The sequence below is a fragment of the Bufo bufo genome, chromosome 1, assembly GCF_905171765.1.
Source record: "Bufo bufo chromosome 1, aBufBuf1.1, whole genome shotgun sequence".
NCBI lineage: Eukaryota > Metazoa > Chordata > Amphibia > Anura > Bufonidae > Bufo > Bufo bufo.
The window spans coordinates 700,704,065-700,727,461 of NC_053389.1; the positions used below are offsets into that span (position 1 = coordinate 700,704,065).

Below are 23,397 nucleotides of genomic sequence, written 5' to 3' on the forward strand. Positions count from 1 at the left end.
GAAAGAAGAGACCCCAAGGTATTTCGTGATGGGCATAGTGAGTTCATGGAAGTTTTTATTTTTTGTCACAAGTTAGTGGAATATGAGACTTTGTAAGAAAAAAAAAAAAAAAGAAAAAAATCATCATTTTCCGCTAACTTGTGACAAAAAATAAAAAGTTCTATGAACTCACTATGCCCATCAGCGAATACCTTAGGGTGTGTATTTTCCGAAATGGGGTCATTTGTGGGGTGTTTGTACTGTCTGGCCATTGTAGAACCTCAGGAAACATGACAGGTGCTCAGAAAGTCAGAGCTGCTTCAAAAAGCGGAAATTCACATTTTTGTACCATAGTTTGTAAACGCTATAACTTTTACCCAAACCATTTTTTTTTTACCCAAACATTTTTTTTAATCAAAGACATGTAGAACAATAAATTTAGAGCAAAATTTATATATGGATGTCGTTTTTTTTGCAAAATTTTACAACTGAAAGTGAAAAATGTCATTTTTTTGCAAAAAAATCGTTAAATTTCGATTAATAACAAAAAAAGTAAAAATGTCAGCAGCAATGAAATACCACCAAATGAAAGCTCTATTAGTGAGAAGAAAAGGAGGTAAAATTCATTTGGGTGGTAAGTTGCATGACCGAGCAATAAACGGTGAAAGTAGTGTAGGTCAGAAGTGTAAAAAGTGGCCTGGTCTTTCAGGGTGTTTAAGCACTGGGGGCTGAGGTGGTTAAAAGACGTACCTAGAAAGAATACTGCAGCTTTCTAGTTTTGCTCTGCATTTACTGTTCTGTTATTCTGGAGGAATAAACCAATTCAATATGTGATTTCAGCTGTTGGAGCCCCTACAACTGTGTATGCTGTTGAAATGAATGGAAACCCCTGTGCTGACTTTAATCCTGAAACTGATGGAGAACACCAGTTTCTTATAAAATGGAAAGGCTGGTCTTACATCCACAGCACATGGGAGAGTGAGGAATCTTTACAGCAACAAAAGGTTAAAGGCTTGAAGAAGCTGGAGAACTTCAAGAAGAGAGAGGACGAAATCAAACAGTGGTACAGTTGAATCATTCTTCTGTAAATGCTTAGTACATCTTGGACTAAACTCTGTACTTCTGTGCTGATGAATTACCTAATATATCTTTGTAACAGAGCTCATCGTTAAAGTGTTCAGACATAACATTCTTGTTGCCTGCAGCCAGGTAAAGTTTAGGAGATCACTGCATAGTCCTTTATCACCGACTTAGTGAATACAATAATCCACTCTGTTCCCCCTAGTGGTGACTGCAGGCAGCCACATTATTTTTTCAAGCTGTGGTTATGCAGGAGATTTGGTTTTCTGTATCAGAAATGAACAAGCTCCGACTGCTATAAAGATAGATTTAACGGGTATCACCATCTCATAAAGTGATAGAATATGGCTAGAATATGCCATCACTTTATGGTCTGTGGAGGTCTGACGTCTTGGAACTCCACCAATCCTGAGAATGAAGGGACCACAGTGCTGGTTTAGTCCTGCATACCCTTCATTGTTTTTCTCTGCACATCTGCATTCCCACCCAGCTCAGAAATGACAGCCTGCTCTAACGGGAAGATCAGAGGAACATCCACTCTTTGAATTATACAGTCAACACTGATTGTGGCTTCTAAGGGTGGTTTGATGCTTTGGGGGAGATTTATTATCTCCCTACGCCTGTTTTCTGGCAGAAAGAAGTTGTAAACTCTCTGTTTGTGACTTTTTAAATTCTACTGCAACTAAATGTAGCCCCAAGTGGTGTTTCTACATTACCCTCACCAGTTTCCAAGAAGGCAGTGTGGAGGGTCCAGCTGGTCCATCATATTTTTCTTCTTTTACTCCATAGATTTCTGTTTTGGCACATGGACTGCTGGTGAATGCATCCTCCTTCAACGCAGGGGATATCAAGACCAGTGTAGCACACACTGGTATTGATAAATCTCCCTGTTGTTTTTTTTTTTGTTTGTTTGTTTTTTACAAAAAAAAAACAAAAAACATTTTCGGTGTATTTTGGAAGCACAAATCAGCCACCAGCAAATATTAAAGGCTGACCCATATAAAGTATAAACACCCTAAAATGCACCTTTTGGCATATTCTTAGTGTGTGTTTTTCTTTTTTTGTATCAAAAAAGGTAGGTGTGGATTTTTTTTTTCCCCAAACGTTTTCCCGTAGCGTTTCTATCTGGAAAAAAAAAAATTAAAGGCTGAAAACAAAGTGACTAAAAAACACCACATTAAGACTAGGTTCACACAAAGTATTTTCTAAGTTGATGAAAAAAACCTGATGTGAAATCCGCATCAGGTTTTTTTTCCCATGCATTCTATTTTCCTTTTTTTTTTTTTTTATGCAATTTTTCTGCGGTTTCGGTGAGGATTTTTATCCCGTTCCATTTTCAGTGGAATTCTGGATGTGGAATCAACATCAAGAAAGGACAGGAAACTTCTTTTTCCACAGTGCATGATTTAACATGCATATTTCCTATCTAAATCAATGGAGAATTAATCCATGCCAAAATCCTCTGTGTGAACCTGGCCTAAAAGATGCTTGGCGTTTTTTGGTAGAAAAAAATTGCAATAAAAAGACGTAGTGTGGCAGCAGGCAGAGACCAAGAGGGGAATCATCCTTTATCACCCACGGTATATACCATTAAGTTATAGTTAAAAATGAAATGAAACAGCACCCTAATCGGGGAGGGTGCTAGAATATTAAAAAGTCATAAAAAATAAAATAATTATAATTGAACTACATAAACATGCTTTTATAATTTATTACATTTATTTGGTTACGACTTGAATAACCTGTACAATAAATCTATAGCTTTATTTATCATGATCTGCTTATGCCCTAAAAGAAAGAAATGACAACTGCAGCAGAAAACAACTGTTCTGATCCCCAGGGCCAAAATTGTCCCGCTCCTAAAGGGGTTAATAAACAGCTAGTACTGCTGTTCACAATCTTTGTATCTTTTATTGATAGGTTGTCAAAAATTTCTCCTGAAGATCTTGAGTATTATAATTGCCAGCAGGAGCTGGCACTCGAACTGAACAAGCAGTACCAGATAGTTGAGAGAGTCATTGGTAAGTGGATTCATACCATTATCACTACCTTATTGGACTTAGTATCAGGCTTTAAAGAGGACCTGTCACCTCTCCTGACATGCCTGTTTTAGTAACTACTTGCATTCCCCATGTAATAACCGTTCTGGAGCATCTATTTTTAGTGTGTCCTTGCACATTGGCCACTGGCAGCACTGATTGTGCAGGGACACACCCCAACTGGTAACACCCATCTGTACCCTCACTGCAGACTGCTGGAATTCACTTCTAAACTTCTAGTAGAAGTAATTAAGGAATGACACGACATAAGACTAGAGGCTCCAGAATGATTACACAGGGAATGCATGTAGTTATAAAAACAAGCATGTCAGGTGAGGTGACTGCTCCTCTTTAACATAAAATACTGGAAAAAATCTTGACCTTCATAGATAGAATAATAAACTGAAAACAATGACTTCCCCCAAATAATTGCTGCACGTGTGTAGAAGAAATATCATGCTTGCCGGCTACAGATGTTGCATTGTTAAATAATCTGTGTATTGATTTTCAGCTGTGAAGACTGGTAAATCTGGCTCTGGACACTCTGAATTTCCAGGTAATGCAGTATGTCCATCAAAGTTAGAGAACATTGGGCATAGCAGCATAAAATATCCCCACCTAGGACGCCATATACATATATATATTTTTCTGCGTTAGGTTACTGCACGGCCTTATAGGCTGCAGCAGGCCCAAATTAAAATGCGGAACGACTGCGCAGTGTGGTGACATCCTTATATGCGCCTTATTTACACCCATAAGAAGTGAATAACACTGATTTTCTCATGACAATGGCACCCGTCAAGGGTTGGGAAATATAGGCAGCAGGTGAAGCGTCAGTTCTTGCCGTTATGTTGAGTAAAATAGCAAGCATAGGGATCAGTGCTAAATTCTAATCAAAATTTGTTGAAAGGTCCATGAAACTTTAAGATGGGTTGGGACTTTTGCCCTACCTGTATTCTATATTTCTTGTTCTGCTTCTGACTTCGGTTTAGGCTTTCCGAATATTCCTTCTGTTTTGTATGTACAGTACTTGTTATGACATAGATGGGGATTTCCGTATTAAAACATGAGCCTATTTTCCCTTTGCAATTTCAGTTGGATAATGTCATTAATTTCACGCATAGGATTATATGTTTAAGCCACTAGCGCAGGCTGTAAGCAGGCTATACATTGTATTCCAGTGAACACCAGAAGGAACTCCTCCTCCAATGAGCCAGAGTACCTATGCAAGTGGATGGGTCTCCCCTATGCCGAGTCCAGCTGGGAGGATGGCGCGCTCGTGGGGAAGAAATTTCAGCACTGTATTGATAGCTTCAACAGCCGGAATAACTCAAAAAACACCCCTGTGAAAGACTGCAAGGTGTGTACAATATTGTGCATTGGTTGCATTGACAGGTGCATGAAAAACATGCCCTTCTTTCTCTTTCTACTTTCATGAAAATGTTAGATGTATTTCCATTTTATTCATTTCCTTTCTTCATTATTGTAAAAAGGTGTGTTACAAAAATTGAATCTGTGTGATACTTCATTGTGGTACTGTGCCAACAGGTCCTGAGACAGAGACCCCGGTTTGTGACATTGAAGAAGCAGCCTTCTTACCTTGGTAGTGAGGTTCTTGAACTCCGTGATTACCAGCTGGAGGGCCTCAACTGGCTAGCACATTCTTGGTGCAAGTATGTATCAGTCTTCAGCTTTTTACATAGAATTTTTTATTTATTTTTTATGTCAAGGCCGTTAACACTGTGCAGTTTTTATGCACATTTTACATGCAAAATCAAAGAAAATATAAGCTTTTCTTAAAGGGGTTGTGCAGTGCTACAGTATTGGTGACCTATCCTCTGATTCCTCATCAATATAAGATTGCTAGGGGTCTGACTCTCGGCACTGCCCGCCAATCAGCTGTTTGAAGACGTAATGGCACTTATGCGAGTGGCGCTTCCTCTTCAAAATTACCTGCGTGCTGTCCCCTTTGCAAGACTGTGCCGCCTCTACAAAGGAGATAACACACAGGTAATTTTAGTGAGGAAGCAGCACTCGCCCGAGCACCACCATCCCTTCAAACAGCTGATCTGATATTGATAGGTCATCAGTATTGTACCACTGTACAACCCCTTTAACTCAGACACCCATAAAGATGCTGTTACTATGCTTTTTGAAGCATTAAGTATATTAAATGTATTACGTTATCTGGATGTAACTGCGTTTTTCCCTTTTTGTGGCCACAGGAATAACAGTGTAATCCTAGCGGATGAGATGGGCCTGGGAAAAACTATTCAGACAATTTCCTTCCTCTCCTACCTGTTTCACCAGCATCTGCTTTATGGCCCATTTCTCATAGTGGTGCCCTTATCTACTCTAACATCCTGGCAAAGGGAGTTTGAGGCGTGGTCTCCTGAAATAAATGTGGTGGTCTACATTGGAGATGTTGGAAGTAGAAATACGGTAAGTAATAAACGACACCATAAGAATGAATCCATTTGTGAAGACTGATGTGACTGTCTGTCATTGCTTTAACTACAGTAAAGCAAAGTGACATACAGTTATGTCGGCAGGATGGCGTGCGCACAGCAGGTGTAATATACAGCTGTGCTCCTGCGGCAATAAACAAAATCTGAGCTAGCTCATTTATCCCCTTAGATGCCACCATCAGTAATGACCATGACATCTAAGTGGTTGAACAAAGAGCGATGGCCCACTCTCTCCCAGCAGCCCTCTGCAACACAATCACATGCTCCATGGCCTCCAGGCCTGTCAAGTAGGGAAGTCTATTAAGTCCTAACAGGCAAACTGACAGTATGTTGACAGACTGACATAAAACACTCTGCAGTGTATTAACCCCTTCCCGACATCTGCTGTACATGTACTGTGTGGATGTTGGGTCTTTAAAGATGGCACCCGCTCCGGAGCGAAGTGAGCTCCATAGCTGCCGACTGCCTGCTATTTCTGCGATCAGTGGAAATGCAGACATTTAACCTCTCAAATGCCATGGTCAAATGTGACCATGGCGTCTGAGGGGGCTAAAACCTGGAGGCATGCACTTCCGGGGCAAGAGAGCTTTCCCCTGGCAGAGATCATGGAAAGCGGTTTATGCAGGTAATGAGCCTGTACTAGGCTGTATATTACAGTTCAGGCCAGCAGTAACTCCCTTATTCTATAGAAATTGCAATCTGATGATTGTAAGTTGGATTCCACTTGAGGACGTAAAAAAAAAAAAAAATGTAAAAAAAATTCAAATGACCCCCCTCTTTCCCCAAGATAAAAATAAACAATAAAAAAAAATATGGTGGGCATCGCTGTATGCGAAAATGCCCCTACTATTAAAATATTTAAAAAATGTATCCCATACGATGAATGGTTGAAAAAAATAAAATAAATGGCCGATACACCTTTTTTCCATCACTTTCCTGAGGATAGGTCATCAATATTAAAAGCCCGGAGATCCCCTTTAATATCAGCCCACATTGTCAGGCCCCCATCAGACCACAGATCAGCCTTCAATGTTAAACCCCCATCAGACCTCAGATCAGCCCTCAATGTTAGACCCCATCAGACCTCAGATCAGATTAAAATAAAAACCCGCCCTGCGCCGCGGCTCCCCTCCACCTGTGGCAGAAGTCGGGCTCCCCTGTCTTCCCGGCCTGTGCTGCTCTGTCACCTGACGCTGTACGCGGTCAGGACAGTGAAGCGCCGGCCCCAGGAAGGTTGACTGGAGAGGGTGAGTACCACAAGCGCTTGCGGCACTTCAATCCCTGCTTGCGGGACCTAATTCATACTAGTGAGCGCTTCCATAATGAAGATAAAAAGTAGTGGTTTTTTTTAACCCTTTTTACGGCGCGGAAAACAGGAGGCAAATTCTCATAAAATATTTTTTTAAAAGTAAAGTAGCTATTTATTCTTTTGTCAACGCGTTTCAAGGGCGCACAGCCCTCTTCATCAGGACAATAAAAGCATACGATAATGAAAGCGCTCACTAGTATTCGCTTTATAAGACGCAGGACCATCTTATAAAGCAAAAAATACGGTACATTTTTGCAAAGTTAAAAAAAAAATTTTTTTCAGCATTAAAAAGAAAAACTATACAAGTGTTGTGGTATCACAGTAATCATACTGACCTGGAGATTGAAGAACACAAGTCAGTTTACCACATAGTGAAAGCCCCAAAAAAAAGTATTCCACCCCATTTGCAATTTTTTCCAGCTTCCCTCTACATTATATGCCATATTAAATGGTGGCATTAGAAAGTGCAACTTGTGCCGCAAAAAAACAAGCCCTTATATGACTATGTGAACAGAAAAATAAAGTTATGGCTCTGGGAAGGCAGGGAGTGAAAACCGCAAACACGGAAAATCACTGTGTCAGAAGGGGTTAAGTAAGCCATCAAAGGATCGCAGGTACCAGTAAGGGTACTTTCACACTTGCATTTTTCTTCTCCGGCATAGAGTTCCGTCACAGGGGCTATATACCGGAAACGAACTGATCAGGCATATCCCCATGCATTCTGAATGGAGAGCAATCCGTTCAGGATGCATCAGGATGTCTTCAGTTCAGTCTTTTTGACTGATCAGGCAAAAGTTAAAACCGCAGCATGCTATGGTTTTATCTCCGGACAAAAAACTGAAGACTTTCCGGGATGCCGGATCGGGCATTTTTTTCCATAGGAATGTATTATTGCCGTATACGGCATTCAAAATACTGGAATGCCGGATCTGTCCTTCCGGTTTGCGCATGAGCAGACCTGTAAAAATGTTTTAAAAAAATTGAAATAGATCCGTTTGTCCGTATGACAAACGGACAGACGGATCCGTTCTTGCAAGGCATTTGTAAGACTGATCAGGATCCTGATCAGTTGGCATACTTTTTGCCGGATCTGGCAGGCAGTTGCGGCGATGGAACTGCCTGCCGGATCACTCTGCCGCAAGTGTGAAAGTAGCCTAGAAGATATAGTAAAAAATAACTCCCCAAAAAACAATAAAAAGCAGTCAAAAAGTTGCTTGTACTCCCATGTTACTAATAAATAAAAACTATGGATTGTCCTGCAAAAAACAAGCACAAGACAAGTTGTTGTTTTTAGAATATGGCAGCTTAAAGGGAACCTGTCATCAACGTTATGCTGCCCATACAAACGGCAGAATAAAGTAGAGACAGGTGAGTTGATTTCAGCGTTATGTCATTTAAAAGTTAACCGTAAGTGGTTGCCGAGAGCCAACATCACAGTCCATGCAGACTGGGCCTAGAAAAGAGTCCCGGCCACCTGAGAAGAGTCCAGGTTATTCATGAATTCCTGCTCTCCTGCCCACCTGCTGATGACTAACAGTCTTCTACCTAGATTTCTCTCTAGGAGAGAACTGCCAATCATCAGCAGATGGGTGAGAGTGCAGGAGATTAGGAATAACCAGGACTCTTCTCAGGTAGATTGACTCTTCAAGGCCTGGGCTGCAATGATTATGATGCTGGTTCTCGACAACCACTTACTTTTAGCTCATGAGTGACACACCGCTGAAATCAGCATTTCTGTCACTATTTTATGCTGCCCTCAGTGAGGTCAGCATAAGGGTCCATTCACACATCCGTAGTGTATTGCGGATCTGCAATACACCCAGCCGGCACCCCCATAGAACTGCCTATCCTTGTCTGCAATTGCGGACAACAATAGGACATGTTCTATTTTTTTTTCGGAGCCGCAGACCAGAAGATCGGGGGCGCGCTTCGAAAATGCGAATGCATCCATTCCTGCTCCTTAGAGAATGAATGGGTACGCACCCGTTCCGCAATTTGCAGGACGGATGCGGACCCATTCTACGGACGTGTGATTGGACCCTAAAGTTGACGACAGGTTCTCTTTAAAAAAATTATTTAGTAAAAATGCTAATATTTTTATACAAAACATCTTGTAAAATATAAAGAAAAAACATAAATTTGGTATCGCTGTAATTGTATCAACTCACAGAATTAGGTAACATGTCATTTATACTGCGTAGTTAATGCTATGGAAAAAAAAAACTGTTCTAGAATTGCATTTTTTTTTTTTTGCTCTGCATCCCATAAAATGGAATAAAAAGTGATCAATAAGACCTGTGTAACCAAAACTACAGATTATGCCACCAAAAAAATTTAATAAAATTAAAAATGTTGTAACATGTTAACATGTTTGTTTTTTGGTTGTTTTATTTTTTTATTTTTTTTTTCATTTGTATAAAATACAGCTAAATGGAAGTCATCCCAGAAAAAAAAAAACCTCAACAGAAAAATACTTGTTTCAAAAAAGGTTTTTTAGCCAAAATGTCTCACTTCTACCTGTATTTTGTTTATGGCAATACAGTGAAGATTTATTAGCATCAAAAAGTGAGTGCTGATCCTGGATTGCAGGCTCATACATCCAAGTAGATGAGCACCACCTTCTTCCAGAGTGCCGACTGATTATTTCTACAAATCAACAGAAAAATAAAAATGCTAGGTCTTGGAATGTAACACGAAAAAATTGCTTGGTCCTGAAGCCCCCAAATATTCTGCTCCTGAAGGGCTTAGCTGGTCCATAGTAAAGCCATTCGTATGTCTCTGTGAAGAGCTAAATCATTTAGTAAATTAGCGTCACTTTTTCCACCCCTTACAGATAAGGGAGTATGAGTGGGTTCATCAGCAGAGCAAGAAGATGAAGTTTAATGCACTGCTAACAACATACGAAATTTTACTGAAGGATAAGGTAAGCAGTGCATGCATTTTTAACACGTGTGTCTTCACACTCATGGCTTCCATGAGTGACAGGATGTGTAATAGATCTTTGGTCAGTCATGATGCTTTTGGTGGATCCATTAGAAACTGTCTGATATTTAATTTCCTGTTTAAACGGGTTATCCCATCATTAATGTAAAAATCTGATGTCATAAAGTACAGTCTCTTTCTAACAAAGCTAGAACCAGCCCTGTACCTCACATGGATCCAGAGATTTATCCGTTCATTGCTCCAATTGCTCTGCTAGATTTATCTAAAGCTGGCAGCTCCGGGAGCGTGTCCTTTCTGCTGCAGCTCTCACTGTCGCATCTTAAAGGGAACCTGTCACCTGCAAAACGCATATTAAACCGACGACAGTACCTCACAGTATCCCCCAGTGTGTTGCTAATCATGTTTTTCTTTCCTCTTTGTGTTTCTTCCTACTTGTTAAAAACACTGTTTTAACCCCTTCCCGACCTATGACGAGTATACTCGTCATGGAACACTGCTACTTAGCGCTCTATGACGAGTATACACGTCATGGCATTAAACTGTCACCATGTCTGCAGACATGGTGACAGTGCTGAGACCCCGGCTGTTACACACAGCCAGGCACCTTGGGTCAATGCCGAGGGGGGTCCTGTGACCCCCCGTATCGGCGATTGCTGCAAACCGCAGGTCAATTCAGACCTGCGGTTTGCAGCGCTTTCTGCAGTTTTTGATCCCCGCGGTCATCAGAAACTTTGAAATGCCGAAAAAAATATTTCACCCCCCTTCCCCCCTGCACCCCCTGAATGATTTTATGCCGGCGGATGGTGCAGGGGGGGTTGCAGGCGATGCGGCAGGTGGGATCGCGACCGCCCGCCTCCTCTTGAATATTCATTGTCGTCCAGTGGGTATACCAGAGTGTCAGCACATTGCTGACACTCTGCTATAAACGGCTGACATCTGTGCTGTGATGTCAGCCGTTTAACCCTTTCCATACTGCGGTCCGTACGGACCGCTGTATGGAAGAGGTTAACAGTCAAGGAGCTCCCTCCCTCTCCCATCGGGGGGCTGCTGTGCCTTTGCAGCCCCCAGACAGGATGGTGTCACAGAGGGAGAGAGCCCCCCTCCTCCCCCTTCCCCATCTTATCAGTTGTGGCAGACAGGGAAGGTTCCCATGGCAACAGGACGCCTTCTCAGGCATCCTGCTGTCCATGGTGCTGAACAGATCTGTGCTAAAGGCAGAGATCTGTTCAGACAAAGTGTAAGTAAAATACAGTACAGTACACTATATAGTGTACTGTTCTGTATTATACAGACATCAGACCCACTGGATCTTAAAGAACCAAGTGGGTCTGGGTCAAAAAATGTAAAAAAAAAAGTGAAAAAAGTAAAGATAAAAAAAACACATTTATCACTGAATAAAAATTTAAAAAGTAAAATGCACTACACATATTAGGTATCGCCGCGTCCGTAATGACCTGATCTATAAAAAGGTCACGTTACTTTCCCCGCACGGTGAACGCCATAAAAATAAAAACTGAGGAAATTGAAATTTTGCCCACTTTACTTCCCAAAAAAGGTAATAAAAGTGATCAAAAAAGTTGCATGTACTCCAAAATAGTACCAATCAAACCGTCACCTCATCCCGCAAACAATGAGCCCCTACATGAGACAATGGCCCAAAAAATAAAAAAACTATGGGTCTCAGACTATGGAGACACTAAAACATGTTTTTTTTTTGATGTTTAAAAAATGATATTATTGTGTAAAACCTAGATAAATTAAAAAAAGGTACACATATTAGGTATTGCCACGTCCGTAAGAACCTGCTCTATAAAAATACCACATGACCTAACCCCTCAGGTAAACACTGTAAACAAAATTAAATAAAAACGGTGTCAAAAAAGCAATTTTTTTTGTTACCTTACATCACAAAAAGTGTAATAGCAAGCGATCAAAAAGTCATATACACCCCAAAATAGTACCAATCTAACCGTCATCTCATCCCGCAAAAATGATACCCAACCTGAGACAATCGCCTAAAAACTGAAAAAACTATGGTGCTCAGACTATGGAGACACTAAAACATGATTTTTTTTTTGTTTCAAAAATGATATTATTGTGTAAAACCTAAATAAAAAAAAGTATACATATTAGGTATCGTCGCGTCCGTAAGAACCTGCTCTATAAAAATAGCACATGATCTAACCTGTCAGATGAACGTTGTAAATAATAAAAACAGTGCCAAAACAGCTATTTTTTGGCAAATTTTTTGGCAATTTTTTCCCGTAATAAAGCAAGGGTTACCAGCCAAACAAAACTCAATATTTATTGCCCTGATTCTGTAGTTTATAGAAATGCCCCATATGTGGTCGTAAACTGCTGTATGGCCACACGGCAGGGCGCAGAAGGAAAGGAGCGCCATATGGTTTTTGGAAGGCAGTTTTTGCTGGACTGTTTTTTTGGCACCATGTCCCATTTGAAGCCCCCCTGATGCACCCCTAGAGTAGAAACTCCAAAAAGTTACCCCATTTTGGAAACTACACCCCTCAAGGTATTCAAAACTGATTTTACAAACTTTGTTAACCCTTTAAGTGTTCCACAACAGTTAATGGCAAATGGAGATAAAATTTCAGAATTTCTATTTTTTGTTACTTTGCCTCACAAAAAGTGTAATATAGAGCAACCAAAAATCATATGTACCCTAAAATAGTACCGACAAAACTGCCACCTTATCCCGTAGTTTCCAAAATGGGGCCACTTTTTTGGAGTTTCTACTCTAGGGGTGCATCAGGGGGCTTCAAATGGGACATGGTGTCTAAAAACCAATCCAGCAAAATCTGCCTTCCAGAAACCATATGGCGCACCTTTCCTTCTGCGCAATGCCGTTTGCCCGTACAGTAGTTTACAACCACATATGGGGTGTTTCTATAAACTACAGAATCAGGGCAATAAATATTGAGTTTTGTTTGGCTGTTAACCCTTGCTTTGTTACTGGAAAAAATGGATTAAAATGGAAAATTTGCCAAAAAATTGAAATTCAGAAATTTCATCTCTATTTGCCAATAACTATTGTGGAACGCCTAAAGGGTTAACAACGTTTGTAAAATCATTTTTGAATACCTTGAGGGATGTAGTTTCTTAGATGGGGTCACTTTTATGGAGTTTCTACTCTAGGGGTGCATCAGGGGTGCTTCAAATGGGACATGGTGTCAAAAAAAACAGTCCTGCAAAATCTGCCTTCCAAAAACCATATGGCATTCCTTTTCTTCTGCGCCCTGCCGTGTTCCCGTACAGCAGTTTACGACCACATATGGGGTGTTTCTGTAAACGACAGAATCAGGGCCATAAATATTGAGTTTGGTTTGGCTGTTAACCCTTGCTTTGTAACTGGAAAAAAAATATTAAAATGGAAAGTCTGCCAAAAAAGTGAAATTTTGAATTTGTATCTCTATTTTCCATTAATTCTTGTGGAACACCTAAAGGGTTAACAACGTTTGTAAAATCTGTTTTGAATACCTTGAGGGGTGTAGTTTCTAGAATGGGGTTATTTTTGGGTGGTTTCTATCATGTAAGATTTACAAAGTGACTTCAGACCTGAACTGGTCCTTAAAAAGTTGGTTTTACTTCTAAACTTCTAAGCCTTGTAACGTCCCCCAAAAATAAAATGTCATTCCCAAAATGATCCTAACATGAAGAAGACATATGGGGAATATAAAGTAATAACAATATTTTTAGGTATTAATATGTATTAGAGAAGTAGAGAAATTGAAACTTGGAAATTTTCTAATCTTTCCAAATTTTTGGCAAATTTGGTATTTTTTTATAAATAAAAATGAATTTTTTTTACTCCATTTTACCAGTGTCATGAAGTACAATATGTGACGAAAAAACAATCTCAGAATGGCCTGGATAAGTCAAAGCGTTTTAAAGTTATCACCACATAAAGTGACACTGGTCAGATATGCAAAAAAATGGCCTGGTCCTGAAGGTGAAAATGAGCCTGGTCCTTAAGGGGTTAATGTCGGTTGGCGCTGTCTCCGAGTCAGGCTTGAAGTCAAGGGGGCAGCGGCCTCCTTGCTTCAAGTAAAGCTAAGCCCCTTACCCCTCCTCTCTACAATTAGATGGACGTGATGCTCTTCTAGCACATTTTGCTGACTGCGGATGCGCCGGACAGTTCGATCTCACGCCCATCCGTCACGCTGTAACAGGCAGCGTACCCAGCATGCGCTAGAAGAGCACAATCCCGGCATCACGTCCATCTAATTGTAGAGAGGAGGGGTAAGGGGCGGGCTTAGCTTTACTTGATGCAAGGAGGCCGCTGCCCCCTTGACTTCAAGCCTGACTCGGAGACAGCGCCAACCGACATTAAAATAGCGCTTTTAACAAGTATGAAGAAATACAAAGAGGAAAGAAAAACATGATTAGCAACACACTGGGGGATACTGTAAGGTACTGTGGTCGGTTTAATATGCGTTTTGCAGGTGACAGGTTCCCTTTAAGGGGCAGTTAAAGGAAGGGCCTGAACGTGTGTCCACCTCAGCAAGGTGGACAGAGAAATAAGAAACAAACAGCAGGTGGCGCTATATAGATATATTTTATAGAATAACTCAGTGGCTATACTAAATTTTTAATTACATGCAATAATAAAAGTATTCAGGTCCTGGTGCTGGGACAGCTCCTCTAAATGGAATTGCACGACAATACTGGAATATTATCTGCTGTAATACATGAGTAGTACTGCACAGAAGGAATCCGGGTCTCTCTTCTTTTTTTTTTCCTAACTGCCTCGACCCTCCCCCAGTACCCCGCTGCTTGCGTTTAAGGCTGTGCTGAAAACCATTGTCCTGACTGCAGTGCATGTGCACAGGAGTCCTCTCCATCATGTTAACATGGCACAGCAATCCGGACTGTGTTATTTAGCGCAACTTTAAAAAACGAGATCTGTACTCCTCCACTACTCATGTATTACTGCAGATAATAGTCCAGATTTGTGGTGTAACATTAATGACCTGTCCTCACATCAGTGGAAGTCCGAATACTGGGACCCCCACCATTCAGTTGCTTGCAGTGGTCGTGATGATATTGATGACCCATTATGCCACTGCACAACCCTTTTAAATTATAATAACAATAATTTCAGGGTTTTTTTTATACTAGTTTAACTGTTAAAGAGCAATGGAAAGAAGGACCAGGAGTAACAGATATGTGAACAGGACCTGATGTTCTCTTTACTATAAATGTCTTTTTTTATTTCTCTGAAGGCTGTTCTGAGTAGTATTAATTGGGTTTTTCTTGGAGTTGATGAAGCACATCGGTTGAAGAATGACGACTCCTTATTGTACAAGACCCTCATAGATTTCAAGTCTAACCATAGATTGCTGATTACTGGAACTCCGCTCCAAAATTCTTTGAAGGAACTCTGGTCACTTCTGCACTTTATTATGCCAGAAAAGTAAGACATTCGTTTTGTCAATGAGCCGTCTCTTCTAGCACCCTAACAAATGCCACTTTCTTTTCATTCATTATGCAGTTCTTTTTAATCTCTAAGGCTAGTTTCACACTAGTGTTAGACATCCAGCAGGCTGTTTCGGCAGGGAGCAGCGTGCCGGAGATGTCTGGATCAGGCATTGCCAGACACTACCTGATACCCGCCGGCCCCATTAACTATAATGAGGATCAGCGGGGATCCTGCCGCAACCCAGCAAACATGTTGAGAATCATCCATATAAAAACCGCTGCGCACATATTTCTCATTGTATTTACCAGGTTGCAGCAAGATCTCCACCAGTCCCCATTATAGTTAATAGGGCCGGACGGCTATGCTTTACCTTCCGGCAATGCCGGAATGAAGAGAGGTCCTGCAGTGGGTTCCCACCCGGAACAGCCTGCCGGATCTAAAAGCAGTAGCATGAAACTAACCTAAGGTCGGGAGCTTGAAGGGTGTAAAGGGGTTGTCTCACCATGGACAATGGGCGCATATCGCTAGGATATGCCCCCATTGTCTTATAGGGGCGGGACCCACACCTATATCGAGAATGGAGCCCCGAAAGTGAAGGAGGGCGCACAGCGCATGCACAGCTGCCCTCCATTCATTTTCTATGGGGCCGGCAAAAATATCCGTCGGCCCCATAGAAATGAATGGGAGCGGGGGCCGCACATGCACGGTACGCTCCCATTCACTTCTATGGGGAGCCGGCTTGGTGGTGGCCGGACAGGAGTCCTCCAGCCACCACCTTGCGGGGCTCTGTTCTCGATATAGGTGCGGGTCCCAGCGGTGGGACCTGCACCTATAAGACAATGGGGGCATATACTAGCGATGTGCCCCTATTGTCCATGATGAGACAACCCCTTTAATTAAAAATATGCAATGTACGTTTGTATGTAGATAGCTCCATATTCTTGTCTTTTTCTTTACGTGTGTAATCTACACTTGCTTGATGATGTGTTGGCCTTTATTTTTAGGTTTGAATATTGGGAGGACTTTGAGGAAGAACACGGAAAAGGAAGAGAAAATGGTTATCAAAGTCTCCACAAAGTTCTTGAACCATTCTTACTGCGAAGAGTTAAGAAAGATGTAGAAAAGTCTCTTCCAGCTAAAGTAGAGCAGATCCTTCGCATAGAGATGTGTGCTCTGCAGAAGCAGTATTACAAGTGAGTCTTCTGCCCAGCATTTCCACTTTCAATTATTCATGGGATTGTGCTATTCCTGCTCACAGCAGCTCTTGCTTTCCATGTTTTAATAAAGGTGGATCTTAACAAGAAATTACAAGGCTTTGTCCAAGGGAACAAGGGGTAGCACTTCTGGCTTCCTTAACATTGTAATGGAACTTAAAAAATGCTGCAATCACTGCTTCCTTATAAAATACCCAGAAGATACAGAAAAGGAAACCAAACTCGAGGGTCTTCAGGTCAGTAAATTATGGTATCTTACACTCACAGCTAGCTAAGCATTTAAAAATGGGAAGATTTATCATCTGCCTTGTGCCAGAAAAGTGTCTTTAAAAAGTCGCAAGCTATGTTTGTGACTTAAAAAAAAAAAAAGTTACAAGTGCCCCTTTTTATGCCACTATTGGCACTTTTCCAAAAGATTCAGTGAGAAGGTGGGAAAACGAGATTTTTGTATAACTTACCAGTAAAATCTCTTTCTCGCTCTTCCTTGGTGGACACAGGAAACCTTGGGTATAGCTCATCTCCATAGGAGGCGTGACACTAAGTGAAAGACTGTTAAGCCCCTCCTCCAGCAGCTATACCCTCAGCCTGGAGCGAGCGACTACCAGTTATGTGCCCAAGTAGTTAAAACAAAGGCAAGGATCAACCAAATTAACCCCAACAAGTCAAAACTCCCGTCAGGGCAACCAAAACAATGGGTGGGTGCTGTGTCCCCCAAGGAAGAGCGAGAAAGAGATTTTACTGGTAAGTTATACAAAAATCTCGTTTTCTCGCCCAATTCCTTGGGGGACACAGGAAACCTTGGGACGTTCAAAAGCAGTCCACAAATAGGGAGGGACCACAACCCAAGAAGAATTAAAGCACCATAGGCATTAAGGCACCACCGCCTGCAAGATCAGGCGGCCCAAAGCAGCATCCGCCGATGCATAAGTGTTCACCTTGTAGAACTTGGTGAAGGTGTGCAAAGAAGACCAGGTGGCCGCCTTACACAATTGTTCAGCCGAAGCTCGATTTCGCTGAGCCCAGGAAGCCCCGACCGCTCTGGTAGAATGAGCGGTAACACCAAAGGGCGGTTCCCTGCCCTTAGCACGGTAAGCCTCAGCAATAGCCATCTTGATGAAGCGGGCAATAACCACTTTAGATGCCGCCAGCCCCCTGCGCGGACCCTCCGGAACCACAAATAGAGAATCCGAGCGCCGAAAGGGTCTAGTTACATCCAAGTAGATCCTCAGAGCCCTAACAACATCCAGACGGTGAAGATCCCGTTCCCGAGGATGAGACGGGGACGGGCACAGAGAAGGAAGGACAATATCTTCATTCAGGTGAAAAGCGGACACCACCTTCGGAAGGAAATCCGGAACCGGGCGGAGAACCACCTTGTCCTGGTGAAAAACCAAGAGGGGTTCTACGCAAGAAAGTGCCGCCAATTCAGACACACGCCGAAGAGACGTGATGGCAACGAGGAAAAAAACTTTGCAAGACAACAAGCGAAGGGAAACCCTGCGCAGAGGCTCGAAAGGAGAAGATTGGAGAGCCGTCAGCACAACATTAAGATCCCAAGATGGAACGGGAGCGCGATACGGGGGAGCATAGTGAGCAACCCCCTGAAGAAAAGTCTTAACTGGACCGAGCGGAGCCAGAGGTCGCTGAAAAAGGATAGAAAGCGCTGAGATCTGACCCTTTAGGGTACTGAGACCCAAACCCAAGTCCAGACCAGACTGCAAGAAGGATAAAATCGTGGGGAGAGAAAACCGAAGGGGATAAACATCTAAGGTCTCGCAGAAATTCAAATAGGCCCGCCAGGTTCGGTAATAAATCCTGGACGATGCCGGTTTACGCGCACGAATCATGGTACGGACCACGTCAGCAGAAAACCCCCGCCGCGTTAGGACCGCGGTTTCAATAGCCACGCCGCTAAACGTAGCGACCCTAAATGCTGGTGGAAGATCGGCCCTTGAGAGAGGAGGTCTTCTCTTAGAGGCAGAGGCAAGGGGGCGTCTGCCAGGAGCAACATAAGGTCGGCGTACCAAGGACGACGAGGCCAATCCGGGGCTATTAGGATCGCAGGCGTGCCCTCCGCCGCGATCTTCCGAAGGACTCGTGGAAGAAGAGGCAGGGGCGGAAAAACGTAGAGGAGAGAGAACTCCGTCCAGGGAAGGACGAGCGCGTCCGCGCCGTAAGCGTCCGGATCCTTGGTTCTGGCCATGAAGGTGGGGAGCTTGTGGTTGAATCTGGAGGCCATGAGATCCACGTCCGGACGACCCCAACGGAGGCAAAGAGACTCGAAGACGTCGGGGTGCAGAGACCACTCGCCCGGGTCGATTGTCGTCCGGCTGAGGAAATCCGCCGCCCAATTGTCCACTCCCGGGATGTAAATGGCCGAAATGGCTGGAACATGAACTTCCGCCCAGCGAAGGATTAGAGACACCTCCCTCATTGCCGCCGCGCTGCGAGTGCCCCCTTGATGATTTATGTATGCCACAGCCGTGGCATTGTCCGATTGGACACGAACAGGGTGACCCTGAAGCAGCGAAGTCCAATGCCGGAGTGAGAGGAGAACCGCCCTCAGCTCCAGAACGTTGATTGGCAGTTTGGACTCCGATGGAGACCAAGTGCCTTGTACGGACCGAGGAGGAAACACCCCCCCCCAACCCCGCAGACTGGCATCGGTGGTAATCACCAACCAAGTTATCGGTAGGAAGGACTTCCCTTGGAGAGGGGTCCGTAACCACCAGAGTAGAGAGGAGCGAACCTGGGGGGGAAGGGGAAAGTGCTGATCCAGACCTTCCTGGGACTTGTCCCATACGGACAGAATGGCAGTCTGAAAGGTGCGGGAGTGATACTGCGCGTAGGGGATTGCTTCGAAACAGGACACCATCTGTCCCAAGACCCGCATGCTGAACCGGAAGGAAGGACGGCGGTGGTTCAGAAGGCTCCGAACCGACCGATGAAGGAGCTGGCGCTTCTCTGACGGAAGCCGAACCTCCGCTGCATCTGTATCCAGCAGCATCCCCAGAAAGATCAGTTGCCTGGATGGAACAAGAGCGGATTTGGGAAGATTGATAATCCAACCGAACCGGCGTAAGGTTTGTAGCGAGAGGTCCACACTGGCAGATGTCAGTGACAAAGAGGGTGCCTTGATAAGGAGATCGTCCAAATATGGAAGAAGAAAAACTCCCCTGGAACGAAGTAAGGCGAGGACAGGGGCTAGGACCTTTGTGAAAACGCGAGGGGCCGTCGCCAGCCCGAAGGGGAGGGCAACGAACTGGTAGTGGTCGGACCCCACTGCAAAGCGCAGAAAGCACTGATGACACCGAGCGATTGGAATATGAAGGTAGGCGTCCTGGATGTCGATAGAGGCCAGGAACTCCCCTTTTTCCAGAGAGGCCACCACCGACCTGAGAGACTCCATCCGGAATCGCTGAAGACGAAGGAAACGGTTTAACAGTTTTAGATCCAGAATGGGACGAACCGAGCCTTCTTTTTTGGGGACCACAAAAAGGTTTGAATAGAACCCCTTGAATCTTTCTTCCATGGGAACCGGAGCAATGACCCCTTTGTCCAGAAGGGTGCGAGTGGCAGTAAAGAAATCGGCCGCCCCTTGGGGATCCCGGGGAACCCGGGAGCGAAAGAACCGAACTGGGGGGAGGGACGTAAACTCGAGTTTGTACCCGGAAGACACAACTTCGAGAGCCCAGGCGTCGGAGACGTGCGCCTGCCAGAAGTCCCTGAACAGGAAGAGACGTCCCCCCACCCGGGCGGGTGGGGGCGCACCTTCAGGTAGTGTTCTGCTTGGTCGCGGGAGGGCGAGCAGGCTGTGACTTGCGCCAGGAGGGCTGGGTCCGAAAAAAAGGTTTCTTACGTCTGTCTTGGACAGAGCTAGGGGATGGACCTGAAGAGGTGCGAGGTGCGGGAGCCCTGCGGGAAGACCTGAAGCGAGAAAAAATGGGACGGCCTCGAGTGGTGGTCCTAGTCCTAGATTGAGGAAGATGCGTACTCTTCCCCCCCGTGGCTTCGGATATGATTTCATCCAAGCGGGTCCCGAACAATCGAGAACCAGTAAAGGGAAGGCCAGTAAGAGACCGCTTTGACGTGGAGTCCGCCGTCCAAACCTTTAACCAAAGCTCCCTCCTGGCCGAAACGGCCAGGGCAGACGAACGGGCTATGAGAGCCCCCGCATCAAGGGATGCTTCACAGACGAATTTGCCGGCTTGAACGATAAGTTGGGCTAGAGCACGGAGGTCCTGAATAGGGACGTCGGATTCAAGCTCCTGATCCAGCTGAGAAGCCCACTCTGAAACCGCTTTTCCAGCCCAAGCGGAAGCAAAGACCGGCCGGAGGGCGGAACCGGAGGCTGCAAAGATACCTTTGGTAATGGCCTCTATACGGCGATCCTCAGTGGATTGTAAGGAAGAGCCATCAGCAACGGGAATAGCCGTGCTTTTTGCCAAACGGGCCACCGGGGGGTCGACTTTGGGTGGTGACGCCCAGTTTGTAATGCAATCCGCCGGGAATGGATAACAGATATCCAACTTCTTAGGCGGGGTAAAACGGGCATCAGGGCGGGCCCAGGCCTTGGAAACCACCGACGAGAAGTCAGTGTGGAGGGGAAAAACTGCAGACGTCTGTTTTTGGCGAAAAAAGGAAACACTGTTTTTTTCAGAATTAGGAGGATCATCGTGAATCTTAAAGGTATCACGAATATTGTTAATAAGATGGCCCACAGCAGAAGCCAGTTTTGAAGGCAAGGCCGAGTCCATATCACAATCTGAATCAACTAGTTCCCCTTCAGAGGGCATATCCTGTATCGAGGAAGGGCCCGACTGAGAGCGCACCCTTGGGGGTGATACTGAAGCATCCGAGGATGATAGGCGCTCCGCCCTAGACCGCTTCTGGGGTTGATGGGCTCTGGAGGTGTCGCCTGGAGAGAGGGACTCAGACGGGTCAGCTAAGATAGCGGACCCGGAGGGCCCAGCAGGGGAAATATCCGGCTGCGATAAGGGCAATACCTCTGCAAGGCGGCCCACAACGTTAGAGAGGCTGACCACAGCCTGGGAAAGGGATCTAGCCCAGTCAGGGGGATCCAATAGGCCAGGGGGTGACACAACAGATGGCGGACCCTGTAATGGGGCTTTGCAAGCCGAGCAATGCGGGTCAGGCTGCCCTTGAGGGAGGGGCGCCTTACATGCGGTGCAGGTGTGATACCAAGGACCGGCCGGCGCTGAGGGGTCAGACATGTTGGCTGAAGTAATATAAAAGCGTCCAGGCCAGAGGGCTGCAGAGCTAGAAAGGGTCAAAAGTCCTACCAGGTCACAGTGGGAGCGGACGGCAACAGCAGCGGCAACAGCAGCGGCAAATCCTGAGGTAAAACCTGAGGTAAAAACCTGAGGTAAAAACGATCCGTCCTGAGAGCAGGCACGAAGAGGAGGCGGGGCCAGCGAGGAGCGGGAAGAAAGACGTCCGCCCCCCCGACTGAATGTCTAACATGTAAGGAGAAGCAGAACGAAGCTCCGCCCCCCGCCGGAACTTTCGCGCGCGCGATTCAAACAAATATGCCGCCGAGAAAATATTGCCCCCCGACCACCTCCTTATACACCGGCGGCGAATGACACACCGGTAGCCGGCAAGAGAAGTCAGCCGGCAGCTGAACACAGCGGCAGCACTGGCCGAGATAACAAAAGGCGGCCCCACATGGCCGCAGCACCTGAGGTAAACTTGTGCAGTAAACCCTCCCCCACGAGCACCGCTCCGTCCTGCTCCACACACAAGGGGGGGGAAGCCGACAGTAAGCCTTGTAATGTGACAAGGCTAGGCAGAGGGAACACAGAAGTTAAAACCCTAACTTAGTGTCACGCCTCCTATGGAGATGAGCTATACCCAAGGTTTCCTGTGTCCCCCAAGGAATTGGGCGAGAAAGGGGTGTTGCCAGCTCTGAACTGTTGTAGAGTTCTGTTTAGGCACACGGATTGTCGGAGGACGCGCCTAATTTATTATGAGGCCAGCACCTCGTCATAAATGAGGCACATACTCCAGCAGTGTCGGGGATATCGAGACCAGCGAGTATAAACTCATGAGAGTGGAGCCGCTCTGCAAGAAGTCTCCTCGAGTGGTCCCCCTCCTGGCTTGATTACTGCAGGTTGGATGCGTCATCAGGAGCTTGCGCAAGGTGTACTGGCCGTGGCTTCATTGGCACATTGCTCGTGCACTGGATGCCATTGGAGGTATCTTGTAATGACGCATCCCACCTCAGTCAAGCTAGAAAGGGAGTTGCCAGATTTACTTTTCCAAAATGGGCCCCACTCCAGTGACTTTACACAGGTACTGGAATCGAGCGTTTAAATGCCATCTGTCAGCAGATTTGTACCTATGACACTGGCTGACCTGTTACATGTTCGCTTGGCAGCTGAAGACATCTGTGTTGGTGTTATCATATGTGGCCGCTTTGCTGAGAAAAATGCAACAGGTCAGCCAGTTTCATAGATACAAATCTGCTGACAGATGCCCTTTAGGGTCCATTCACACGTCCGCAATTCTGTTCTGCATTTTGCGGAACGGAATTGCGGACCCATTCATTTCTATGAGGCCGCACGATGTGCTGCCCGGATCCGGAAATGCGGAAAAAATAGAACATGTCATATTCTTGTCCGCAATTGCGGAGAAGATTAGGCATATTCTATTATAGTGCCGGCGATGTGCGGTCCGCACATTGCAGGTGTCTGATCCATGGATCCGCAAAACACACACGGATGTGTAAATGGACCCTTAAAGTTCATTTTCTTCTCACTGCCAAACTAGCCAAAAAGTGCAAAGACCTCGTTTGTCACTGCCATAGATAACAGGTTCGTGGTGGTTTGGTAAAACCTTAGACCCATACAAAATTTTCCAAATAATTTGTCAAAATTGTGTTACATAAGAGCTATTTTCACCCTGA

At 44.8% G+C, this 23,397-nt stretch overlaps 1 protein-coding gene across 8 annotated transcripts in view; it reads left to right on the forward strand.

Annotated features, from left to right (window-relative positions):
- CHD2 (chromodomain helicase DNA binding protein 2) overlaps positions 1 to 23,397 on the forward strand; it is a 132,501-nt gene that overhangs the window by 75,416 nt on the left and 33,688 nt on the right. For 7 of the 8 annotated variants that reach the window (XM_040414204.1, XM_040414203.1, XM_040414202.1 and 4 more), the window contains 10 exons: positions 820 to 1,042; positions 2,980 to 3,080; positions 3,610 to 3,654; positions 4,280 to 4,458; positions 4,647 to 4,771; positions 5,324 to 5,540; positions 9,709 to 9,798; positions 15,059 to 15,249; positions 16,260 to 16,448; positions 16,543 to 16,705. In XM_040414204.1, coding sequence (XP_040270138.1) covers positions 820 to 1,042; positions 2,980 to 3,080; positions 3,610 to 3,654; positions 4,280 to 4,458; positions 4,647 to 4,771; positions 5,324 to 5,540; positions 9,709 to 9,798; positions 15,059 to 15,249; positions 16,260 to 16,448; positions 16,543 to 16,705 — 1,523 coding nt within the window. Of the gene's footprint in view, positions 1 to 819; positions 1,043 to 2,979; positions 3,081 to 3,609; positions 3,655 to 4,279; positions 4,459 to 4,646; positions 4,772 to 5,323; positions 5,541 to 9,301; positions 9,673 to 9,708; positions 9,799 to 15,058; positions 15,250 to 16,259; positions 16,449 to 16,542; positions 16,706 to 23,397 lie in introns of those variants that run through there. The other variant, XM_040414206.1, reaches the window with a different exon arrangement.